General features: G+C 49.5%; 1 protein-coding gene across 1 annotated transcript; it reads right to left on the bottom strand.

The window, feature by feature from the left end:
* Positions 1-6,286: 6,286 nt before the first annotated feature.
* Positions 6,287-14,482, bottom strand: Cd8a (CD8 subunit alpha). The gene is made up of 6 exons (XM_075983871.1): positions 14,352-14,482; positions 13,897-14,262; positions 13,292-13,396; positions 13,014-13,121; positions 12,201-12,231; positions 6,287-6,522 (listed from the first exon to the last, which is right to left on the bottom strand). Exons 1-6 carry the CDS (start codon positions 14,395-14,397, stop codon positions 6,471-6,473), a joined length of 708 nt encoding a protein of 235 aa, XP_075839986.1. The 5' UTR covers positions 14,398-14,482; the 3' UTR covers positions 6,287-6,470.
* Between the last annotated feature and the right edge of the window lie 6,044 nt (positions 14,483-20,526).

A 20,526-nucleotide genomic window follows, 5' to 3' on the forward strand; every position in this document is an offset into this window, starting at 1 on the left:
GTTAATGTGTGTATTCCTATGTAAAACATATGGCTTCTCCTGTGTATATTTTTTAAGATTAAAGAATTGCACATTTAAAAAGTGTTTGTGGAACCAGTCTGTGATCTCGCCAGGTGACGAGTCCGGGTGGGATGTGGAGGTGCTTATTGTGAGAGGAGAAAGTCCCTGTCAGCATCTCATCGCCAGCAGTGTGGGAAGAAGAGGGGACTCTGTGTTCCCAAATTTGGGGGTAAGTGGGATGCACCTCAGCACTCTGGGTAAGAACAGAGGCTGAGTTGTCTAACCTCAGCAGGAAACACGCTCATCTGCAGAGAACAAGAACCCGTGGTCCTTTTTCTAGTTGTTAAAGAGATTGAGATTGTTACCAAGGGAATATCTTGTCTCGTGAGATGACCTGGAAGAGCCCTAGAGTTAGCCTGAGTGCTGGACAGTCTCTCAGAGCAGAATCTTGCCACCATAGTTTGCTTTTCCTTGGTGTCTGTCCTAGTTGGTTTTCTGTTACAGACACCATGACCGAAAACAACTTGCCTATAAGCCACTCAGTTCTTGATTAGGGTTTCTTCTTCACATTGACAAAACTAACTAGTACAGAATCACTGAAGAAAGAGCCCTAAATAAGCACTACCTTTTAGTTGACTTAAACATTGCTAATTGGGGGTGGTGTTACATATCTAGGTAATATTAGCAGCTTCCAACTCTGTAGATAATACCTTTGCCACATTATGGTAACAGTTGCTACCTTGGGTGAAGGGCGTGACTGCCAGAAACAGTCGCTGTACTTGAACCTGTGGGTGTCTGATGCTGATGAAGTTGCTGAAAATGCTTGACATCTCTTCCTTCACACTGCATCTGTTGTTTTGTTTTGTGTTAACCCTTGAGTTGGGTCAGATTCTATGTGGCTGTGTATATAGACATGTTGACCATTTGAGAAATGACCAGTTATGTTACAATGCAGGGTTAACCCAGACTAGACTTGCCTGGTTTCTCCCTGCCAACTCCCACTGAAGACTAATGACACCTACCAGTCACCATGACAAAACAGGCCGTGACAGCAGTGTAAAAAAAAAAAAAAAAAGACCTGGAGAGATGGCTCAGTGATGAAGAGTGTTCACTGTTCTTACAGAGAAACAGCCACATGGTGGCCACAACCATCTGTTACTCTGGTTCCGGGGTATCTCATGCCCTCTTCTGACGACTTTGGCATCAGGCATACGTGTGGTGCACATACATACATGCAGGCAGAACACTCATTAAAGAGTAACAGTTGAATTCCTAAGAGATTCCCCCGACCTTGCTGAGAAGACATGAATGTCCATCCCCTCAGGCCCTCTCCCTTTATCTGCAGCTCCTATAAGTCCAGGAGTGTGAAAGCTGAGTTAGCAAAACTCTCATTCTGTGGCCACTGAGCAGAGCCTTTCTGCCCAACACTCATCTCTCAAACTTCAGTTTCCTATGGGATACGCTTTGGGTCTGCATCTGATAGCAATGTCTGAAAGGCAGTGTAGGTCCCTCCCAGATAGCAGTGTCTGAAGGGCAGTGTAGGTCCTCCCAGATAGCAGTGTCTGAAAGGCAGTGTAGGTCCCTCCCAGATAGCAGTGTCTGAAGGGCAGTGTAGGTCCCTCCCAGATAGCAGTGTCTGAAGGGCAGTGTAGGTCCTCCCAGATAGCAGTGTCTGAAGGGCAGTGTAGGTCCTCCCAGATAGCAGTGTCTGAAGGGCAGTGTAGGTCCTCCCAGATAGCAGTGTAGGTCCTCCCAGATAGCAGTGTCTGAAGGGCAGTGTAGGTCCTCCCAGATAGCAGTGTCTGAAGGGCAGTGTAGGTCCCTCCCAGATAGCAGTGTCTGAAGGGCAGTGTAGGTCCTCCCAGATAGCAGTGTCTGAAGGGCAGTGTAGGTCCTCCCAGATAGCAGTGTCTGAAGGGCAGTGTAGGTCCCTCCAGGCACATTTGGAACTCGCCATCCTGGGGCTCTGAGATCCCCAGGCATAAGTGTGTTTACTAGGAAGGGTGGTTACTCTTTATCTTGGGAAGTGATAAAAATGGGGAGACCCTGGACACTGGAGAGATGACTGTGGTTAAGAACACTTGATTCTCCTCTGGAGGACCCGAGTGAAGTTCCCAGCACTCATATCAGTGTTCAGTATCTTGATGCCACATTAGAGAATAACTGATTCTCCTGGAGTAGTTTAAACCAGGAGCCCGAATTTGAATTCTCTACTTCTCTGTCTTCAGTCTGTAACAAAAGGCTTGGCGGTATTTTATTGAACAGCATGGAAAACATGGTATGAGAAAGAGAAGAGGAATATCACTTAATCATTTTTTCTTAACACTCACAAGGGAAGACGTTACTTTATGGTCCCTGTTGACCCAGACTGTCACTCAGAGTCACAAACCAGATTACTTCTAACAACAGGTTACAGCCGGGGACTTCCAGTGTTTATGGTGCATTCTTGCTTGTTTTTAAGTTTCTTTCAACTTTATTGGCTCCTTTCAGCAAATGATCACACACACACACACACACACACACATGCGCGCGCGCGCGCGTCATGGGCATGGAAGATATAATTTTAAGATTAAAGCTTTGTATTTAGTTTAGGTTGTAAAAGCTGATAACACGGAAGTCCCATGCATAAAAAAGTCAGCTGTGTTATTTTTTTGAAGGCTAGTTAAACCGAAGCAGGCTTGATCACAGGCATTTTGTCTGTTTTTGAGATACAATTTCTTGTGTAACTTTGACTATCCTTTAACTAGCTCTGTAGAGGAGGCTGTTCTCGTACTCACAGAAATCAGCCTGCCTCTGCCTCCTGAGTGCAGGAATTAAAGGCTTGCACCACCAGGCTCACAGGCACATTTTAACTTGTTTGGAAAGTCAGGTGAAAGCTCAGTTTCTGAAGGCAAGAGGTATTTTCGGGGGGCGGGGAGCCATCCCCACAGTCAACAACCACTTGTAACTCCAGCTCTGGTGAGGGTGAGGGGGGCACATCAAGTTACTTATACAATGAAAAAAATGCTGGGGAGACCCAATCAACATGACATCGCTTGTGAGAAGTTCAGTAAAGCTCACTTCTTCGTTATCTTGTCCTGGAAGCATGGCTCTAGCCTGTTCAGGATCTCGTCCTGGAAGCATGGCTCTAGCCTGTTCAGGAAGTCTATAGATGCATATTTCTTCTTCTGGGATAGGGAGTATTACTACATTGTACAAGTGGGTTACCAAGAAACAAAGTCACTTGCAAGAGAATATACAAATAACGGAACTGTGAAGCATGGTTCACACTTGTAACCCCTGCTGTTGTCACCATTGGTCTCTTGTGGAAATGGTCCGCTACCGTTTTGGAAATTGGCAAGTGCTGCCTCAGGTCCTCAAACCACTGGCAGGATTTGAACACGTGCAGGAGGAGCAGCTGGGAGAAAAGCTAACTCGGACCCATTCACTGGGCAATGGTTCAGGGAATTTCTAGGCAAGCACCTACCAACTGAGCTGTTTTCCCAGAAGACTCAAGGGCTTTCCAAAAACGTGGAAGGCTCTCTTCAAAGCAATTTAACAGCTAGAGAAAAAATTTTCTTTCTCTGATGTGTTGTGGGATATTTGAGCAAACTGTCAAGATGTGTCCCTGTTTAACCTTGCTTAGTTTAATAAAGAGCTGAATGGCCAAATAGCTAGGCAGGAGGGGTTAGGTGGTACTTCCGGGCAGAGATTGGAACTCTCCGAAGAAGAGGTGGATTTCACCAGCTAAACATGGAGGGTTGGATATATAGAATGGAGGAGAGGTAAAGAGCCACGTGACAGAATGTGGATTAATAGAAATTGAGACTCACTAGGCCTGGCTTGAGCTTTTGAGACTTCAAAGCACACCCTCCGCTCCCCAACCCCACTTCCTCCACAGGGCTGTGCCTACTCCAATGCAGCCACACCGCCCAGTAGTACTTCTCCCTGTGAGCCTGTGGGACCACTTTTCATCCAAACCACAGAGCATCCAAGCCGAAAGCTGAAGAGAAAATATACTGGGACGGCGCACACGCACATACGCGCACATTTTATTTATTGAAAAATAAAAAGACATTCCTTAAAAATCCTTTGAGTCTCCAGAATTCTAATAGAGCTTCTGAGACAAGTGTGAGTCCGGAGAAGCCCACGCCCATACTAAGTGTGCATTTCCTTTCTCTAAGCACACATCTTTTCTGCTAACCCTTCAAGCTTATATCGATGTTAAAATCTCTTCCAAATAAACGCTAACTGTGCTTTATACCAGCTTGTCTTGACATTCTCTGCAGCGAAGTCAGGAACACTAACTTCACAACGGGTGAGATGGCTCAGCAAGTGATCGCTTGCTGCCACACCGGACAGCCTGAATTCAATCCATGGGTCCCATGTGGTGGAAGGAGAGAGTCAACTCCCCAAATCCTTTAAGTTGTCCTCTGACCAACACAACGACACAGTGCACGCACACACATGCACACAGCGGGGGGGGGGGGGAGGTTGGTTGGTTTGGGGCTAACCTGAACAACATGGTTCAGTGGTAGAACATGTAGTCACTATGTGAGACTAGGTTCAACCCCTACCAGGGGGCCTGGGAGTAGAAGACAGGTTTGTGTAGTGGCTGGTGCCTGTCTTGAGCCACTTCTGGGCATGGGGGTGTTCTTACTCTGTGACGAACACTCAGGACTTGTATGCCCTCCCGACCCCAGTATGTATATTTTATCTCAGCAAAAAAGTGAAGATTTTGCCTGATGGTAGGAGAATTGTCATCTTATCTGTCACCAAGAGAAAATAAAAAGGCAACAGAGAAGTTGATCATTTTGACTGATGTGATAATGGTACAGAGTGAAGGAGGACACTGACTTGATAATTTTGCTTTCAGGTATATACCCTAAAGGCATGCCCGGGCTGAGGGGTGTAGCTCAGTCGGTAGGATGTGTGTGTGGTACATAGCCTCAGCAGCACATAAACGGTGTGGCGGCACACACCTAGAATCCCAGCACTGGGGACGTGATGACAGAAATTCGAGATCATTTTCAACTATGTAGGGACTTCGAATCTAGCGTGTACATGACACCCTTTCTTGAACAGCAAAAACAGTAAACACACTGCAAAGATGTGTGCAAAGTTTAGTAGTGTAAAAATAGGAGGAAGTTTGAAGCAATAAGTTAAATAGTAAATGGAGCACAACCAAAATATGAGATACCATTTAATCATTAAATGATATAAATGTTTATTTACTAAAGCCACTTACAAAAATATGTTATAATCCCTTTTTAAAGCCCAAGGTGTCTTTCTTACATATATATGCATGGGAAAGAATCAGATCACAGGTGACTCTTAGTTCCTTCAGGTTTTTTTTTTTTATTCCATAGCCTCTGTTGCTTCTATGATACTGTGAGAGGAAATTCACACTGGGAGAGCAGTCTTGACAGCCAGCCTCTTCCTGCAAGCCTACCCTGCCTCACCTGCACATCCCAGGGCTGCTAAGGAATGCTCTCCAAGGATTCTGTGTTTATAAAGTATAAACATATTTGTGACCCCATGAGCACATCCCAGTCCAGATGTTTAGAAATGTCGACAGCTGCTCAGATACTCCACTCGTATCTGTCAAACCTCACCCTCTGCAGTGCAGGGGCAGAAAGAATCTCAGTTCCCCAGGATTTCACAGCAGTGGTCTTTAGCAACAGAGGGAGCTGTTGTCTAGGACTGACTCTACCCCTAGACTTGTAGGAGTTAGGACTGCCTGTCTCACTGTCCCTTGCCAGGAGCTCTGATGTTCAGGGGCATAAAGGCAGTTCTCCTGTCTTTGCTGTGTGACATCTGTGCTCATGGCCAGCACTGAGCAGATCACAGGTGACACTGCTCACTCCCTTGTGGTTTGATGCAGAAACACGCCACTACACAGCCTGCACACTACACAGGCATAGCCCAGCAAGAAGAGCTCAAGGTACGGAGGCAAGTTCCCTGAGCCAGCTGGCAAAGGTTCCTCCAGCTTGGGTTCTCTCCTGACCTACAGACCCGGCTGACCCCATCTCTGACCTTTAGCCTCTTCTGTGTGATGGGCAGACAAGGAATGGAGATGAGCAAGTGGGTGCTGATTGTCCCCTAACCCCGAGAATTCAGCTGAGGCTGACCCCATCTCTGACCTTTAGCCTCTTCTGTGTGATGGGCAGACAAGGAATGGAGATGAGCAAGTGGGTGCTGATTGTCCCCTAACCCCGAGAATTCAGCTAGCTCTGGTGTCACTGTTCTCTACCCCATTCAGTGCATGCAGCCACAGAGCTGCCACCCTTGTGGTCCTGTAGACATCGTGTGGTCCTGTTTTGGGCCAAAATGAATGCATAAAGAAAAGAAATGGCTCCCACCCCACCCCCACTAAAATAATCCAGAGAACAATACATAGGAATGTGGGAAATGCTGAAGAAGGAGGGCTTGATCTCGTGAATGAAGAGGGCTCTGAAATCATGTAACGGTTGTGGCTTCCTGGCGCCATCTTACACGAATTTTTCTGAAGGGCTGGGCTTGCCTGCTTGTCTGACCACAGGCCTGAAAGAGAGGCAGGAGATTGACCATCATTGTAGCAAGAATCTCTTTAATGAGCCTGGCTGGGGTGGCACATTCCTTTAATTCCAGCACTTCAGAGGCAGAGGCAGGTGGATCTCTGAGTTTGAAGCCAACGTGGTCTACAGAGCAAGTTCCAGGACAGCTAGGGCTACACAGAGAAACCCTGTCTCAAACAAACAAAAGAAGAACCTCTTTAATGTAGTAACAGCACACACTGCCCTCAGTTTTTAATGGCTCTGAGAGCTTGTCCCTAGGGTGCCAGCAGGAATGGGTGAATGACCTCAGCTACCCTTTCCTTTAGCCCTTGTGACACCCGTGTAGGGGTATGCATTGCTCAGGAGAGGTTAGAGAACCTGCCTCAGGTCACACAGCTATCTGCTGAAGCAGGATCTGAGCTCAGGCTTCCTAAAGCCTTCTGGAGTCCCAGGAAGGAGAGATATTGAGGCTAATTGTTTGAAGTCACCAGGTGACCTGATTCTTATCCCTACAGGCCAGACTTGAGGCTCCAGAAGGGTTAAGGCACCACCCCTCAGTGGAGCAGAGAAGCTCAAAGTCCCTGAACTTGATGTCACACTGAAAGTGGGTGCTTGTTCAGTGCAAGATGAGAGACCCGAGTGGCTCCTCCCAACCCTGTCTGCCTTTCAGTTGCTACTCAGATGTGTGAATTCCTTGGGGGCTAATTTGTAGAGCGCCAGGTTTTAGGACAAGCGCAGGCTTTTCTGTTTCACATTTCAAAACGGGAAACAAACATAAGTGACCTCTTGCAGAAGCAACCAAGTACACTACGTATTGTGAAAATAAGGAAAACCCTTCACAGGCTTTCATCTGTGTGCGGTCGGCATACCACCTGCAACACAGTCACACTGGATACTACCACATTGCCTTTGCTTAAAGTGATGGCTAAGCTGCTGAACACAGATTCCAACAGGGAGATACAAAGACTGCAAAATGCAAACCTGGATATGAAAATGTAAATACTTTTTTTTTGTTTTTTTGGTTTGTTTTTTTTTTTGAGACAGGGTTTCTCTGTAGCTTTGGAGCCTGTCCTGGAACTAGCTCTTGTAGATCAGGCTGGTCTCGAACTCACAGAGATTTGCCTGCCTCTGCCTCCCGAGTGCTGGGATTAAAGACGCGCGCCATCACTGCCCAGAGAAAATGTAAATACTTTCCTCTGCTGAAAGGGAGTGTGCACAGTGGGTGAAAGGGAGTGTGCACAGTGGGTGAAAGGGAGTGTGCACAGTGGGTGAAAGGGAGTGTGCACAGTGGGTGAAGGAGTGTGCACAGTGGGTGAAAGGGAGTGTGCACAGTGGGTGAAAGGGAGTGTGCACAGTGGGTGAAGGAGTGTGCACAGTGGGTGAAGGAGTGTGCACAGTGGGTGAAGGAGTGTGCACAGTGGGTGAAGGAGTGTGCACAGTGGGTGAAGGAGTGTGCACAGTGGGTGAAAGGGAGTGTGCACAGTGGGTGAAGGAGTGTGCACAGTGGGTGAAGGAGTGTGCACAGTGGGTGAAAGGGAGTGTGCACAGTGGGTAAAGGAGTGTGCACAGTGGGTGAAGGAGTGTGCACAGTGGGTGAAGGAGTGTGCACAGTGGGTGAAAGGGAGTGTGCACAGTGGGTGAAGGAGTGTGCACAGTGGGTGAAGGAGTGTGCACAGTGGGTGAAGGAGTGTGCACAGTGGGTGAAAGGGAGTGTGCACAGTGGGTGAAGGAGTGTGCACAGTGGGTGAAGGAGTGTGCACAGTGGGTGAAAGGGAGTGTGCACAGTGGGTGAAGGAGTGTGCACAGTGGGTGAAGGAGTGTGCACAGTGGGTGAAGGAGTGTGCACAGTGGGTGAAGGAGTGTGCACAGTGGGTGAAAGGGAGTGTGCACAGTGGGTGAAGGAGTGTGCACAGTGGGTGAAAGGGAGTGTGCACAGTGGGTGAAAGGGAGTGTGCACAGTGGGTGAAAGGGAGTGTGCACAGTGGGTGAAAGGGAGTGTGCACAGTGGGTGAAGGAGTGTGCACAGTGGGTGAAAGGGAGTGTGCACAGTGGGTGAAGGAGTGTGCACAGTGGGTGAAAGGGAGTGTGCACAGTGGGTGAAGGAGTGTGCACGGTGGGTGAAGGAGTGTGCACAGTGGGTGAAAGGGAGTGTGCACAGTGGGTGAAAGGGAGTGTGCACAGTGGGTGAAGGAGTGTGCACAGTGGGTGAAGGAGTGTGCACAGTGGGTGAAAGGGAGTGTGCACAGTGGGTGAAAGGGAGTGTGCACAGTGGGTGAAGGAGTGTGCACGGTGGGTGAAAGGGAGTGTGCACGGTGGGTGAAGGAGTGTGCACAGTGGGTGAAGGAGTGTGCACAGTGGGTGAAAGGGAGTGTGCACAGTGGGTGAAGGAGTGTGCACAGTGGGTGAAGGAGTGTGCACAGTGGGTGAAGGAGTGTGCACAGTGGGTGAAGGAGTGTGCACAGTGGGTGAAGGAGTGTGCACAGTGGGTGAAGGAGTGTGCACAGTGGGTGAAGGAGTGTGCACAGTGGGTGAAGGAGTGTGCACAGTGGGTGAAGGAGTGTGCACAGTGGGTGAAGGAGTGTGCACAGTGGGTGAAGGAGTGTGCACAGTGGGTGAAGGAGTGTGCACAGTGGGTGAAAGGGAGTGTGCACAGTGGGTGAAGGAGTGTGCACAGTGGGTGAAGGAGTGTGCACAGTGGGTGAAGGGGAGTGTGCACAGTGGGTGAAGGAGTGTGCACAGTGGGTGAAGGAGTGTGCACAGTGGGTGAAGGAGTGTGCACAGTGGGTGAAAGGGAGTGTGCACAGTGGGTGAAGGAGTGTGCACGGTGGGTGAAGGAGTGTGCACGGTGGGTGAAGGAGTGTGCACGGTGGGTGAAAGGGAGTGTGCACGGTGGGTGAAGGAGTGTGCACAGTGGGTGAAGGAGTGTGCACAGTGGGTGAAGGAGTGTGCACAGTGGGTGAAGGAGTGTGCACAGTGGGTGAAGGAGTGTGCACAGTGGGTGAAAGGGAGTGTGCACAGTGGGTGAAGGAGTGTGCACAGTGGGTGAAAGGGAGTGTGCACAGTGGGTGAAGGAGTGTGCACAGTGGGTGAAGGAGTGTGCACAGTGGGTGAAAGGGAGTGTGCACAGTGGGTGAAGGAGTGTGCACAGTGGGTGAAAGGGAGTGTGCACAGTGGGTGAAGGAGTGTGCACAGTGGGTGAAGGAGTGTGCACAGTGGGTGAAGGAGTGTGCACAGTGGGTGAAAGGGAGTGTGCACAGTGGGTGAAAGGGAGTGTGCACAGTGGGTGAAGGAGTGTGCACAGTGGGTGAAAGGGAGTGTGCACAGTGGGTGAAGGAGTGTGCACAGTGGGTGAAAGGGAGTGTGCACAGTGGGTGAAAGGGAGTGTGCACAGTGGGTGAAAGGGAGTGTGCACAGTGGGTGAAGGAGTGTGCACGGTGGGTGAAGGAGTGTGCACAGTGGGTGAAAGGGAGTGTGCACAGTGGGTGAAGGAGTGTGCACAGTGGGTGAAAGGGAGTGTGCACAGTGGGTGAAGGAGTGTGCACGGTGGGTGAAGGAGTGTGCACAGTGGGTGAAAGGGAGTGTGCACAGTGGGTTGCCCTTTGCACTCAGCCTCAGTCAGCTCGCTGACCAGGGAAGGCAAACACTTTTAGATGCAAGTTGCAAGCCTAATGTTAGCAATGTGGCCTGAGACAAATCACTAAATGTCCTAAACCTCAGTTTCCTTCTCTAGAGAATGGAGGACGTACCTAACTGGCCTTGCCCTGTCGTCAGATTGATGAATATCTTAAATGTCACCATGGAACCTTCATCCAACAACTTATGGAAATGGGCAGAGACCCGCACTGGAGCACTGGGCTGGGCTCCCAAAGTTCAGTTGATGAGTGGGAGGAGCGAGAATATGAGCAAAGAGGTGAAGACCATGATGGGTTCACCCACTGAAACAGTTTACCTGAGCTAATGGGAGCTCACCAACTCCAGCCGGACAGGGAAGGAACCAGCATAGGACCAAGCTAGACCCTCTGAATGTGGGTGACAGCAGTATGGCTGGGGCAGACTGAGAGACGACTGGCGGTGGCACAAGGATTTGTCCCTACTGCATGTACTGGCTTTTTGGGATCCTACTCTCTTTGGATGGATACCTTGCTCAGCCTAGATATAGTAGGGAGGGCCTTGGACCTTCCCCCAAAGCAAAGTGCCTTTCCCTCTCTGAGGAGTGGATGGGGGGTCGGGGGGATGTGTAGGGAATGGGAGGAGGGGAGGGAGTGGGAACTTGGGTTGGTATGTAAAAAATGAAAAAAAGTAATTTGTTTTCTTTAAAAAAAATAAAATAAATGGAGGGCAAAATAACTAAAGATTTTTGTAAAACCTGAAATGAAAAGAAAAACAAAACATACAGTTGTCCTTGCTATCCAGGGAGGAATTTGATATGATCCCTGCTTGGGGTATCCACCTTGGAAAGCCAAATCTTTGCATATAAAAATGGCATATAGCCTATACACATTCCCTGCTACACAGATCATCTCTAGATGGTAACACCTAAAACTGTAAAATAGTTTCTAGTTTCGGGAAGAATGACCAAAATGGTATTCATGATGGGCATGCCTTCTGATAACGTGGAGCCCATGGACATGGGGCATGCAAGGCTGACTGCATGAACCAGGCAACCGGCAGACTGCAGGCTTGTTTTAGGAGGTCTAGTTTTGATAATCTGACTGCGATCCCATCTCTGCCCCTTCAGATGGGTTTCCTTATCTTGCAGCTGTGGTTTGAAAGTTGGGGGGTGATGATATCTACAAGACGAGGCTGCGGCTGCTGTGTAGCTTCAGAGAGATTCTAAGTGGAACCCCTTTGTCCCAGTGCCAAGCTGGGGACATTTGCTAGATGATGCCACCCCTGGGGTGCAAGAGCAGTTAGATGCCACCCAAGCAGTGCAAGAGCATAGATGCCACCCCTAGGAGGCAGGGGCTGTTACATACCACTCCTGGGGGGCAAGAACTGTCCTCACATAAGATCAGATAGAGTGGAAACTGGGACCTCTCTTAAATGTCACTCTGATCATTTCAGAACAGTTGAGCTGCAATTGGGTGGGGCAGATATTTAAGCCACCAGAGAGCTAACTGCCTTTGCTTCTGGTCCTTTTATCCCCTAGGTCCTCAGGAACTGAAGGCCCTGTGCTCTTATGGGGAAATTAGGAACTAGGGGTGTTGTTTATTACATTTTAGTAATAAAACTTGACTTTCTCCTTAAAAACATTGACCAATCAAGAGGGTAAGTAGAGGGGTATCTTAATATACCTCCAAAACACCCATATGGAATCTTCTAGAACAAGAGAAAGACCACATGTACTCTGGGAGCTATGTTGAGAAGAAAAAGAATTTTTTTTTTTGATGATGGTGGTGAAGGATGTGAGCTAACTGAACAGGGCTTCTGGAAAGCCACACTGCTCACCCATGAAGCCTGAAGCCCTTTGTGGTCCTTCCTTTTCTCACATAAATTCTAATACCTTGCCAGCCTTCTGCTTCTCCTTTTTCTGGGACTGGTTGAGTCCTGGTCCCCTGCCACCAGGACTTCACTGCCATGACCTCTTTCTGGGAAATATTCCCGAGCCACCTGCCACTGGGCAGCCAGGACCACTGGGACCGTGGCCGCCCAGGGTGAGCAAGCCCAAGTTCAGAGACTACTCACCTGGGACATTTGCACACGCGCCTTCGGTTCCCTAGACGGGGAAGAAAAGGAGGAGGGAGGGTGAATGCCTCTTACAGTCCCCAGGTAGTTTCAATAGCGTCTTTACTCCAGTCTTTTGAGGATTGTAACTCTTTACAGTCTGAGTGAACTCTACTTTGCCGACCCTGTCCTCAAGCCTTAGTTAAAAATGAAAATATTTTAAACTTGGTTTGGCTGACTATGCCTGTAGTTCCAACACTCCCAAATGGAAGGAGGCAGAAGGATCAGACCAGAAGTTTGGGGTTAGCCTAGACTGCATAACTAGTTTTAGGCTAGCCTAGACAACATGAAACCCTGTCTCCAGGGGGGGGGGGGCGACAGAGGGGAGGACAGGACACGACAACACACTGTGTGGTGCAGACACGTGTGAGTCTGGGAATCTGCAGACCTGGTTGGCACAGTCACCTGACAGGACTTAGAGGAGTGGGTGGTTTGTGGGGTGGGATCAAAGACAAATTGCAAGTCAGCCATGGTTTTGATCCAGCTTTCTTGGGGCCAGGTCTCAGGGGCACATCAGCCCCCTTCCCTGGTGGGTTTACTCTATCCTGGCTGTACTAACTGATGGTTTAGTTGCTTCTGGCGGTCCTGAAGTAAGTTTTATGTTTCGAAAAACTCCCAGAGGACACAAGGAGCGGGGATGGGAGTGAGGCTGCCTTCAGGATAGCTGCACAGGTCCTACAGGGCAGCAGCTGCCGCCCCCAAAACCTGGACTTTATCTCCCACAAGCACACGAGTGGGCCAGATTCCTCCCCGCGGGGACTCCCCAGGACTTACTGTGGCAACAGATGAGAGTGATGACCAGGGACAGCAGAAGCACCCCGCAGATTCCGGCTAAGGGTGCCCAGATGAAGATATTACAGTCGAAGTCCAATCCCTTCTCCACTGTCAAGATCCCAGTGAATGGCATTTAAAAACCCTCTGGAACAGTCCCCCAGCCCCCACCCCCAGCACCTCTCCCCGACCAGGTGTCCCTCCAGGATCAGGGCTTTCCTTGGCAAGTAGCCTCCCAGGTTGTCTGCCCACTCCAGTCGCGGACCATGAGCGCTCCTAACCTGAGGCACCGGCCCCGGGCCGGCAAGTTTCTGGTCGTGGGGAACGGGATGTACCGACAGTGGGCACTGGTGTGCGTGGTCGCGGCACTGGCGTGGTGGGTTTCCCTGCAGGAGCAACAGGATGCCTGAGGGTCAGGCAGGTGTGGTTGATGCATCACTGGCCCAACCTCCTCCCGCTTAGCTTTTACCCAAGAAAGTGCCTCCTTCTGGCATTTTCAGAGAGGAAGAAGGGACCCCTGGACAAGTGCTGGGCCACTCTGTGGCTTGCACACGTGGAGTCAAGTGTGACTTTGGGCCTAGTGCTCCTGGACCAGGTCCTGCAGCTCAGCAGCTGTGGCCCTCCACCAATGCAAAGCTTGAGTCAATACCTGGCTCTACACCCTGAGACAACACGGACAGGGCAATACACGCATTCAAACTCCATCCCAGATCCGGGGCACCTCCAATCCCACCTGGCACCTCAGCCTCAGATTTCTGGTCTGTGAAATGGGGATGATGTAAAAGTAGCCCCCAAAGAGCCCCAGGAGATTTAAGAGGACATCCGTGTGTGAAAATGTCCAGATGTGCCCCCTAACACCCAGGGGAAGGGACCCCCGTGCGCAGACCTGGCAGGAAGACCGGCAGGAGAGGACTGAAGTACACCACCGAGTTGCCTGTCACAGAGCAGAAATAGTAGCCCTGGTTTTCCTCGCCGAACTTCTTCAGGGTAAGGGTGTACTCTTGGTCATTTTTGCTCCCAGAGAACTGGTTTTCATCCAGTTTGTCATTCACTTTGGTCCGGGCCGTAGAGTGATAGAGGATGAAGGTGGGTTTAACTCCGGAGCCGTCCTTCTGGAAGAGCCAAGAGCATCCTTGCGAAGTGGACAACAGCACCTTGCACTTCAGCTTCAACTCCTTGCCAAGTTCGGGGGTCGTCTTCGCCGCATAAGATATTTGTAACTGTTCCAAACCTTGGAGCTCAGCGACAAGGTCTGCGAGTGCCAGGTAAGGAGAATGAGCCTGGAGTCCCCACACCCTCGACGTACTTCAGCCCCTGCCCTTCCCCGGATCATCAACTCACCAAGCAGCAGGGTCAGCGACAGAAAGCAGGTCACCAGCGAGGCCATGGTGTGCTCCCACCAGCAGCTTAGGTCAAGCTAGGGCGCTAGGGGAGGGGCTCAGGAACAGGGGGCGTGGTGGGTGAGGAAACTGGTCTCTTAGCTAGCTGGCTGCCTACTGAGCTGATTTCGCCTTTGAGGATATGACGTCATCTGAAGCCCCCACTGAAAAGACTGTTCCCCTCCTTTTCGCGGTTATCACCTTCCAGGGGCGAGGGAGCTCAGAGAATAGAGCCTTGCAGAGTAGCTGGGGGCAGCTGAGAACAGAGGCTGGGGAGGAGAGCCAGCTCCTTCCAAAAGAGGAAGGAGCAAGACCAAATCTTAAACTAATAAAATAGAAAGAGTAACCCGAAAGAAAGGAGAGGAGCGCCAACTCTTTTTCTTTTTCTTTTAGACAGGGTCTCGGGTAGCCTAAGCTGGCCTCGAGTCCCTTTGTGGCAAAGGCTGGCCTTGAACTCTAGATCCTCCTGTCCTCCCACTTCCTTTGCTCTCAACAGAGCCCCTTAGGCTGCTTTGTGCTTCCCCCTCCCCCTACAGTGAGGATGGGAGATTGAGGTGGAAGGAGAAAAGATCAGACTCACAATGATCCCAGCAGACTGGATATTAACCAGAAGGCCTTGTGCCTTCCACCAAGGAGAATTCCAAGAGGGGCACTCGGCTCCTGACAAAATCCTTCCCTGGCCTCCGACCCAGGGTGGAAACTCAGCAAAGTTTCCTCCCTTCTTAGAGCCATGGCAACAGCCTCCACACCAAACTCCCTCTAACTGGATGATCCAACCACATACTGTGACCATCATTCTTGTCCAGGGAACCTGGCAATGTCTCCCCACGACCAGCAGAGCTGGATGAAAACAGCTCCCTGACTTGGTTGGGGATTAGCCCTTGGGTAGGTGTTGGTGCCACCGACGCTTCTGTCCCTTGTACGACCACAGCCTCACAGGCAGACAGATGTTTCCTTCACTGTGTACATAATCCTGTGTGTTTCCAAGCCCTTGCTGCTCCCTGCCTGACAAATGCCAGGACTGTGCAGTCTGCCTTGGACCTCATTTCTCTCCTGCTCTACTCAAAGGCAAGCGAGGGAGCGAGCATGCGTGCATGTGTGTGCGTGCGTGTGCGAAAGTGTGTGTGTGTGCATGTGTGCGTCCAAACAGGGTGCGCTTCTCACACTAAGGTTTGATTATAGTTTGAGGCAAGTCGCCTGGCATTCTCTGCCACACGCCGAGTTCTGCCCAGTGGCAATCTGTTTGCTATGGCTTCCAGAGTACTGGCGTTACAGGTTTGAGCCGCCGTGTCCAGCTTACAGGAACACGTGTGTGTGCGTGTGTGTGATGTCATATCCTAACGTGTTTACTGAACTGCACTCCCCCAAAGTGGTTTGCTTTTCTGTTGTTTTTGTTTGAAGACAAGATCTCAACCCTGTAGCCTGGGCTGGCCTGGAACTTACTACGCAGTCCAAGCAGGCGCTGGGTTCATGGTAATCTGATTGCTTCAGTCTCCAGGGTGCTAGGATTACAGGCCTGAGCCACCAAGCTCAATGTGGCTGACATACACAGATGAGATTTTCAAAACAGCTTTGGTTTCAATGCTCCATACTCTTAGAACATCTAAATGCTTACTCTAAACTGAACGTTTTATGTTTTAGAGTTTTTAAAGTATAATTTTATGTATTTTTTATTATTGTGTGGGATGGGGGGGGCATACATGCCACAGCATGAATGTGGAAATCAAGACAAGTTTGTGGAGTTCATTCTGTCCTTCCACTTTTACATAGTTTCTGGGGGATCGAGTTCAGGTCACCAGGCTCCCATGGCAACCACAGTACCTACTCAAACTTCACATCGGCTCTGAAGTGACTTTATAAATTACAAGGATATCGGCGCCTGCTCCAACAAAATCAGCTGGGGGTATCTGGGTAGGGGCACGAGGATTAAGGAAATGTCAGATTGAAAGAAATTGTTACAGGAAACACAGGATAGATTCAGGGGACTGCCAGCTTACTCTGCACAGCCCTGAGTTTATTTCAGAGCCTGTGTATATACAAAACAGAAGAAAGCACAGCACAGTCGGAATCTAACCCCAAGACCATTCCTGCCGTTGAGCAAGCAGCTCCTTCTGTCTGGATGTGCCCCAAGGTTTGGCACCAGCAGCTTTCTTTCTAGTAGATGATGTGTTCTTTTCTCATGGGCAAAATGCTCTTTCCCATCACTTTAAACAGACCTTTCTCACAGCCCTCAAGGGTATTGGAGCAAGCAGAGCAGGCAAGCTTGAACTCAAATGGCTCCTAAGCCAGAATGGACTCCAGATGGAAACCGAGTCACTTGTGGGCTACTACACAAGACAAAGGGGTTGGGGAGACGGCTCTGCGGGTAGCATATCTGCTGTGCAAGCCTGAGCTCCCGAGCTGGGATCCCCAGCATCCATGTGATTCCGTTGCTAGGCGGGAAAGACGGGATTCGTGAAGCAAGCTGACCAGCAAGACTAGTTCTATCAGTGAGCTCTGGGTTCAACTGAGAGACTATGGCTCAGTATATAAAGTGGAAAGCGCTGGACAATGGTGGCGCATGCCTTTAATCCCAACACTCAGGAGGCAGAGGCAGGCGGATCTCCATGAGTTCGAGGCCATCCTGGTCTACAAGAGCTAGTTCCGGGACTGTTAGGACTGTGACACAGACAAAAAAACACAAAACAAAATAAATAAATAAAAAGCGGAGAGCAATGAAAGATACCAACTTCAGGCCTCCCCACTCCTGAACACACTTGTACCTGTGCCCCTGGAACCCCATACCTCCCCACTCCTGAACACACCTGTACCTGTGCCCCTGGAACCCCATCCCTCCCCACTCCTGAACACACCTGTACCTGTGCCCCTGGAACCCCATACCTCCCCACTCCTGAACACACCTGTACCTGTGCCCCTGGAACCCCATACCTCCCCACTCCTGAACACACCTGTACCTGTGCAACCCCCCCCCCACAGGCACACATGCACACACGCCAAGGCATGAACAACCATCAGTTGTAAAATGTCGGGCAATCCAGGAGTGCACACAGAGAAGCCTCCATCTCATCTCTCCTCACTGCCCTCAGTCTGCAGTCAAAACCACTGCAGTGGCTGTGCCTCTTAGATGCTGCCTGTGCACAGGTGTTTACCGTTTCAAATTAAGTACCGCAAGGGCAGTGTTACAAATTTAATATATATTTTCAATTTTCTTGAGAATAGAAGAAAAAACTTTTCACACTACTAATGCAGACCTCCTTCATTCTTCTACCCGGATGCATTCCACATGGCTGTCTCAAAATTTAGTTCTATTAGTAGGCATTTAGGCAGTTACCTGTTTCATGTAATTACTGCACCATCAAGGCTGTTGTGTACAGAGATGTAATATTCCTGTAACACTGTCTCATTGAAATTATAAAGTTTACACAACACTTTCCATTAAAAAAATATGTTTAGGGTAGTTAGTGGTGGCACACACATTAAATCTCAGCACTCGGGAGGTAGAGACAGACAGATCTCCATGAGTTCGAGGCCAGCCTGGCCTACAACAAAAAGAATAAGTCTATTTACTTATTTTATTTATTTATTTATTTATTTATTTATTTATTTATTTATTTATATTGTGTGTGTGTTTGTGTGTACCCTAACGTGCCTCAGCACTATAGGTCAGAAGACAACTATGGGGGTCAGTTTTCTCCTTCTACTATGTGGGTTTCAGGGACTGAACTCAGGTTGCCGGACTTGGCAACAAGCACCTTTACCCTGGTAGCTATCTTACTGGTGCCTCACAGAATGCCTTCAAATAGAAGACGAGGGCATTAGAGAAGGAAAAGCCTTGGTAATGACCAACAAGTGTATGTGCATGCCTGTGTCTTCAAGAGTGTGTATGTATGTATAGAGTGTGTATATGTGTATAGTTTATATGCATGTGTGTATATGCACATATAGTGTATATGTGTATATAGTGTGTATAGATATTTGTGTGCATAGGGTGTGTGTGTGTGTGTCTCGGCAGACACAGCACTTCTCTGAACTTACATGAATGAGGACAGCAAGGAAGCGCATAGGCTTAGGCCAGCCATACAACAAAGCTTGTTTTAGATGACAGGCTCCTTTTTTACTTGGTCCTGCTCCTTCTGCAGAAACTTGTTCGCAGGACCCTGCTGGCCAAAGGGTACAGTGAGAAGAAAATGAAAGATACTAAAGTATTTTCAAACGAGGGCCACAGTTAACCTTCAGTCATGTGCATCTTCAGAACGAGGTCCGCAAGTAGGATGATGGAGAGAGTTGGGGTGAAAATCGTTCCATTTCAATCTCGCAGAAGTGAGCTATGGCCGGCTTAGGGGTCTTCAAGTCTCGCAGCTAAGAAACTGTCAGACATGAGGGTGCCGTCCCCCTTGGCACAGAGCACCATGGGAGGTGAGGGGAATGCCAAAGCAACATGTCAAACCCACCAAAGAGCTTCTGTGACCCCAATAATATTTTTCACAGAAGCCGATGTCTCAATGTTAACCACAGCGACATCCGCCCTGGAGCAGGCAGCAGAGCTGATGTGACTGCATAGTTCTAAGATGCTTGCTCGCTTAGCCCAGGTGTGCATAGAGCGGGGGGGGGGGGGAGGGGGCGTCCATCATAGCGCTGATCTCCTGCGCCCATCATGTGATATGCACATGGGATAGCTTGAAGAAAGGGGAGGCACAAAGAACAATGACTACTCTGTCGCACAAATGTCTTGTCCTGGTTTTTTTTTTTTCTGAGACAGGGTTTCTCTGTAGCTTTGGGACCTGTCCTAGCTCTTGTAGAGCCATGCTGGCCTCAAACTCACAGAGAACTTCCTGAGTGCTGGGATTAAAGGCGTGCACCACCACCGCCCGCCCGTCTCTTGCTCTGGGCTTTTTTTTAAATTAATTAATTAATTTATTTATTAAAGATTTCTGTCTCTTCCCTGCCACCGCCTCCCATTCCCTCCCCCTCCCCCAGTCAAGTCCCCTCCCTCGTCAGCCCAAAGAGCAATCAGGGTTCCCTGACCTGTGGGAAGTCCAAGGACCACCCACCTCCATCCAGGTCTAGTAAGGTGAGCATCCAAACTGCCTAGGCTCCCACCTACACACTGAGACAATGGGGATGTTCTATTGGGAACTCACCAAGGCCAGCTGGCCTGGGTCTGAAAAAGCATGGGATAAAACCGGACTCGCTGAACATAGCGGACAATGAGGACTACTGAGAACTCAAGAACAATGGCAATGGGTTTTTGATCTTGCTCTGTGTTTTAAAGGACAAGTTCTCACTATGTAGCCCTGGCTTGCCTGGAACTCACTCACTATGTAGCAAAGCCAGCCTCAGACTTTCAGAGATCAGCTTGCCTCTGCCTCACCAGTGCTGGGATCATAGACATCCACCGCCATGGCTGGACCTTTGTTTCTAAAGATATGAAGGACAGAGCAGATGGTAGCCTTGTCCGGGTTTGAATGAGAATGACCCCAGTGACCCGCTGGTGGAACTGTTTGGGGAGGCTTAAGAGGTGTGGTTTTGTTGGACAAGGTGTGTCACTGGAAGCGGGCTTTCCAGTGTGTCATTTTCTCTACTTCCCCTTTGTGGATGAGGATGTGAGCTCTCAGTTACTGCTCCAGCGCTGTGTCTGCTTGCCCATCACTATGCTTCCGGCCATGATGGTGATGGAGTCCGATCCCTCTGGAACTTAAATCCCCAAATAAGGCTTCCCTTTATGAGTTGTGGTCCTTATCTTTCCTTCCCTTTATAAGTTGCTCTGGTCGTGGTGTTTTCTCACAATAGAAGAGTAACTGAGGCACCCTTGAGTGAGCTTTGTCCTGTGTTTTTAAAACATGGGAGTGAAATGATTTTAACTATGGAAGCCTGAATTACAGCCTGAATTGCAGCAGTGGGAAAGACCCCTGCCATCAGTGTTCATAATGATTCTGTGCCACAGGCAGCAGAGACATCCTGGAATGGTGACTCTGAAGTGGCCGGCTGCTTCCCTCATCAGCTCAGAGACAGAACAGGTAACTCTGGAGGTACCAGGAGCTCATTGTAACTTACTCACAAATGCGTGTCAAGCGGTCCTGCTATGTCTAGAAGATACTGTTTCAGCAGCCTCTGACCCTCGAATCTCTCCTCCTCCT

The sequence above is a fragment of the Microtus pennsylvanicus genome, chromosome 8 (genome assembly GCF_037038515.1).
Source record: "Microtus pennsylvanicus isolate mMicPen1 chromosome 8, mMicPen1.hap1, whole genome shotgun sequence".
Lineage (NCBI taxonomy): Eukaryota > Metazoa > Chordata > Mammalia > Rodentia > Cricetidae > Microtus > Microtus pennsylvanicus.

Coding starts and splice junctions, on each gene's coding strand:
- Cd8a (XM_075983871.1), bottom strand. CDS start 14,397: ATGGCCTCGCTGGTGACCTGCTTTCTGTCGCTGACCCTGCTGCTTG. Junction 13,397..13,896: donor CCTGCCGGTCTTCCTGCCAG/GTCTGCGCACGG, acceptor TTGCTCCTGCAG/GGAAACCCACCACGCCAGTG. Junction 13,122..13,291: donor GCCCGGGGCCGGTGCCTCAG/GTTAGGAGCGCT, acceptor GGATCTTGACAG/TGGAGAAGGGATTGGACTTC.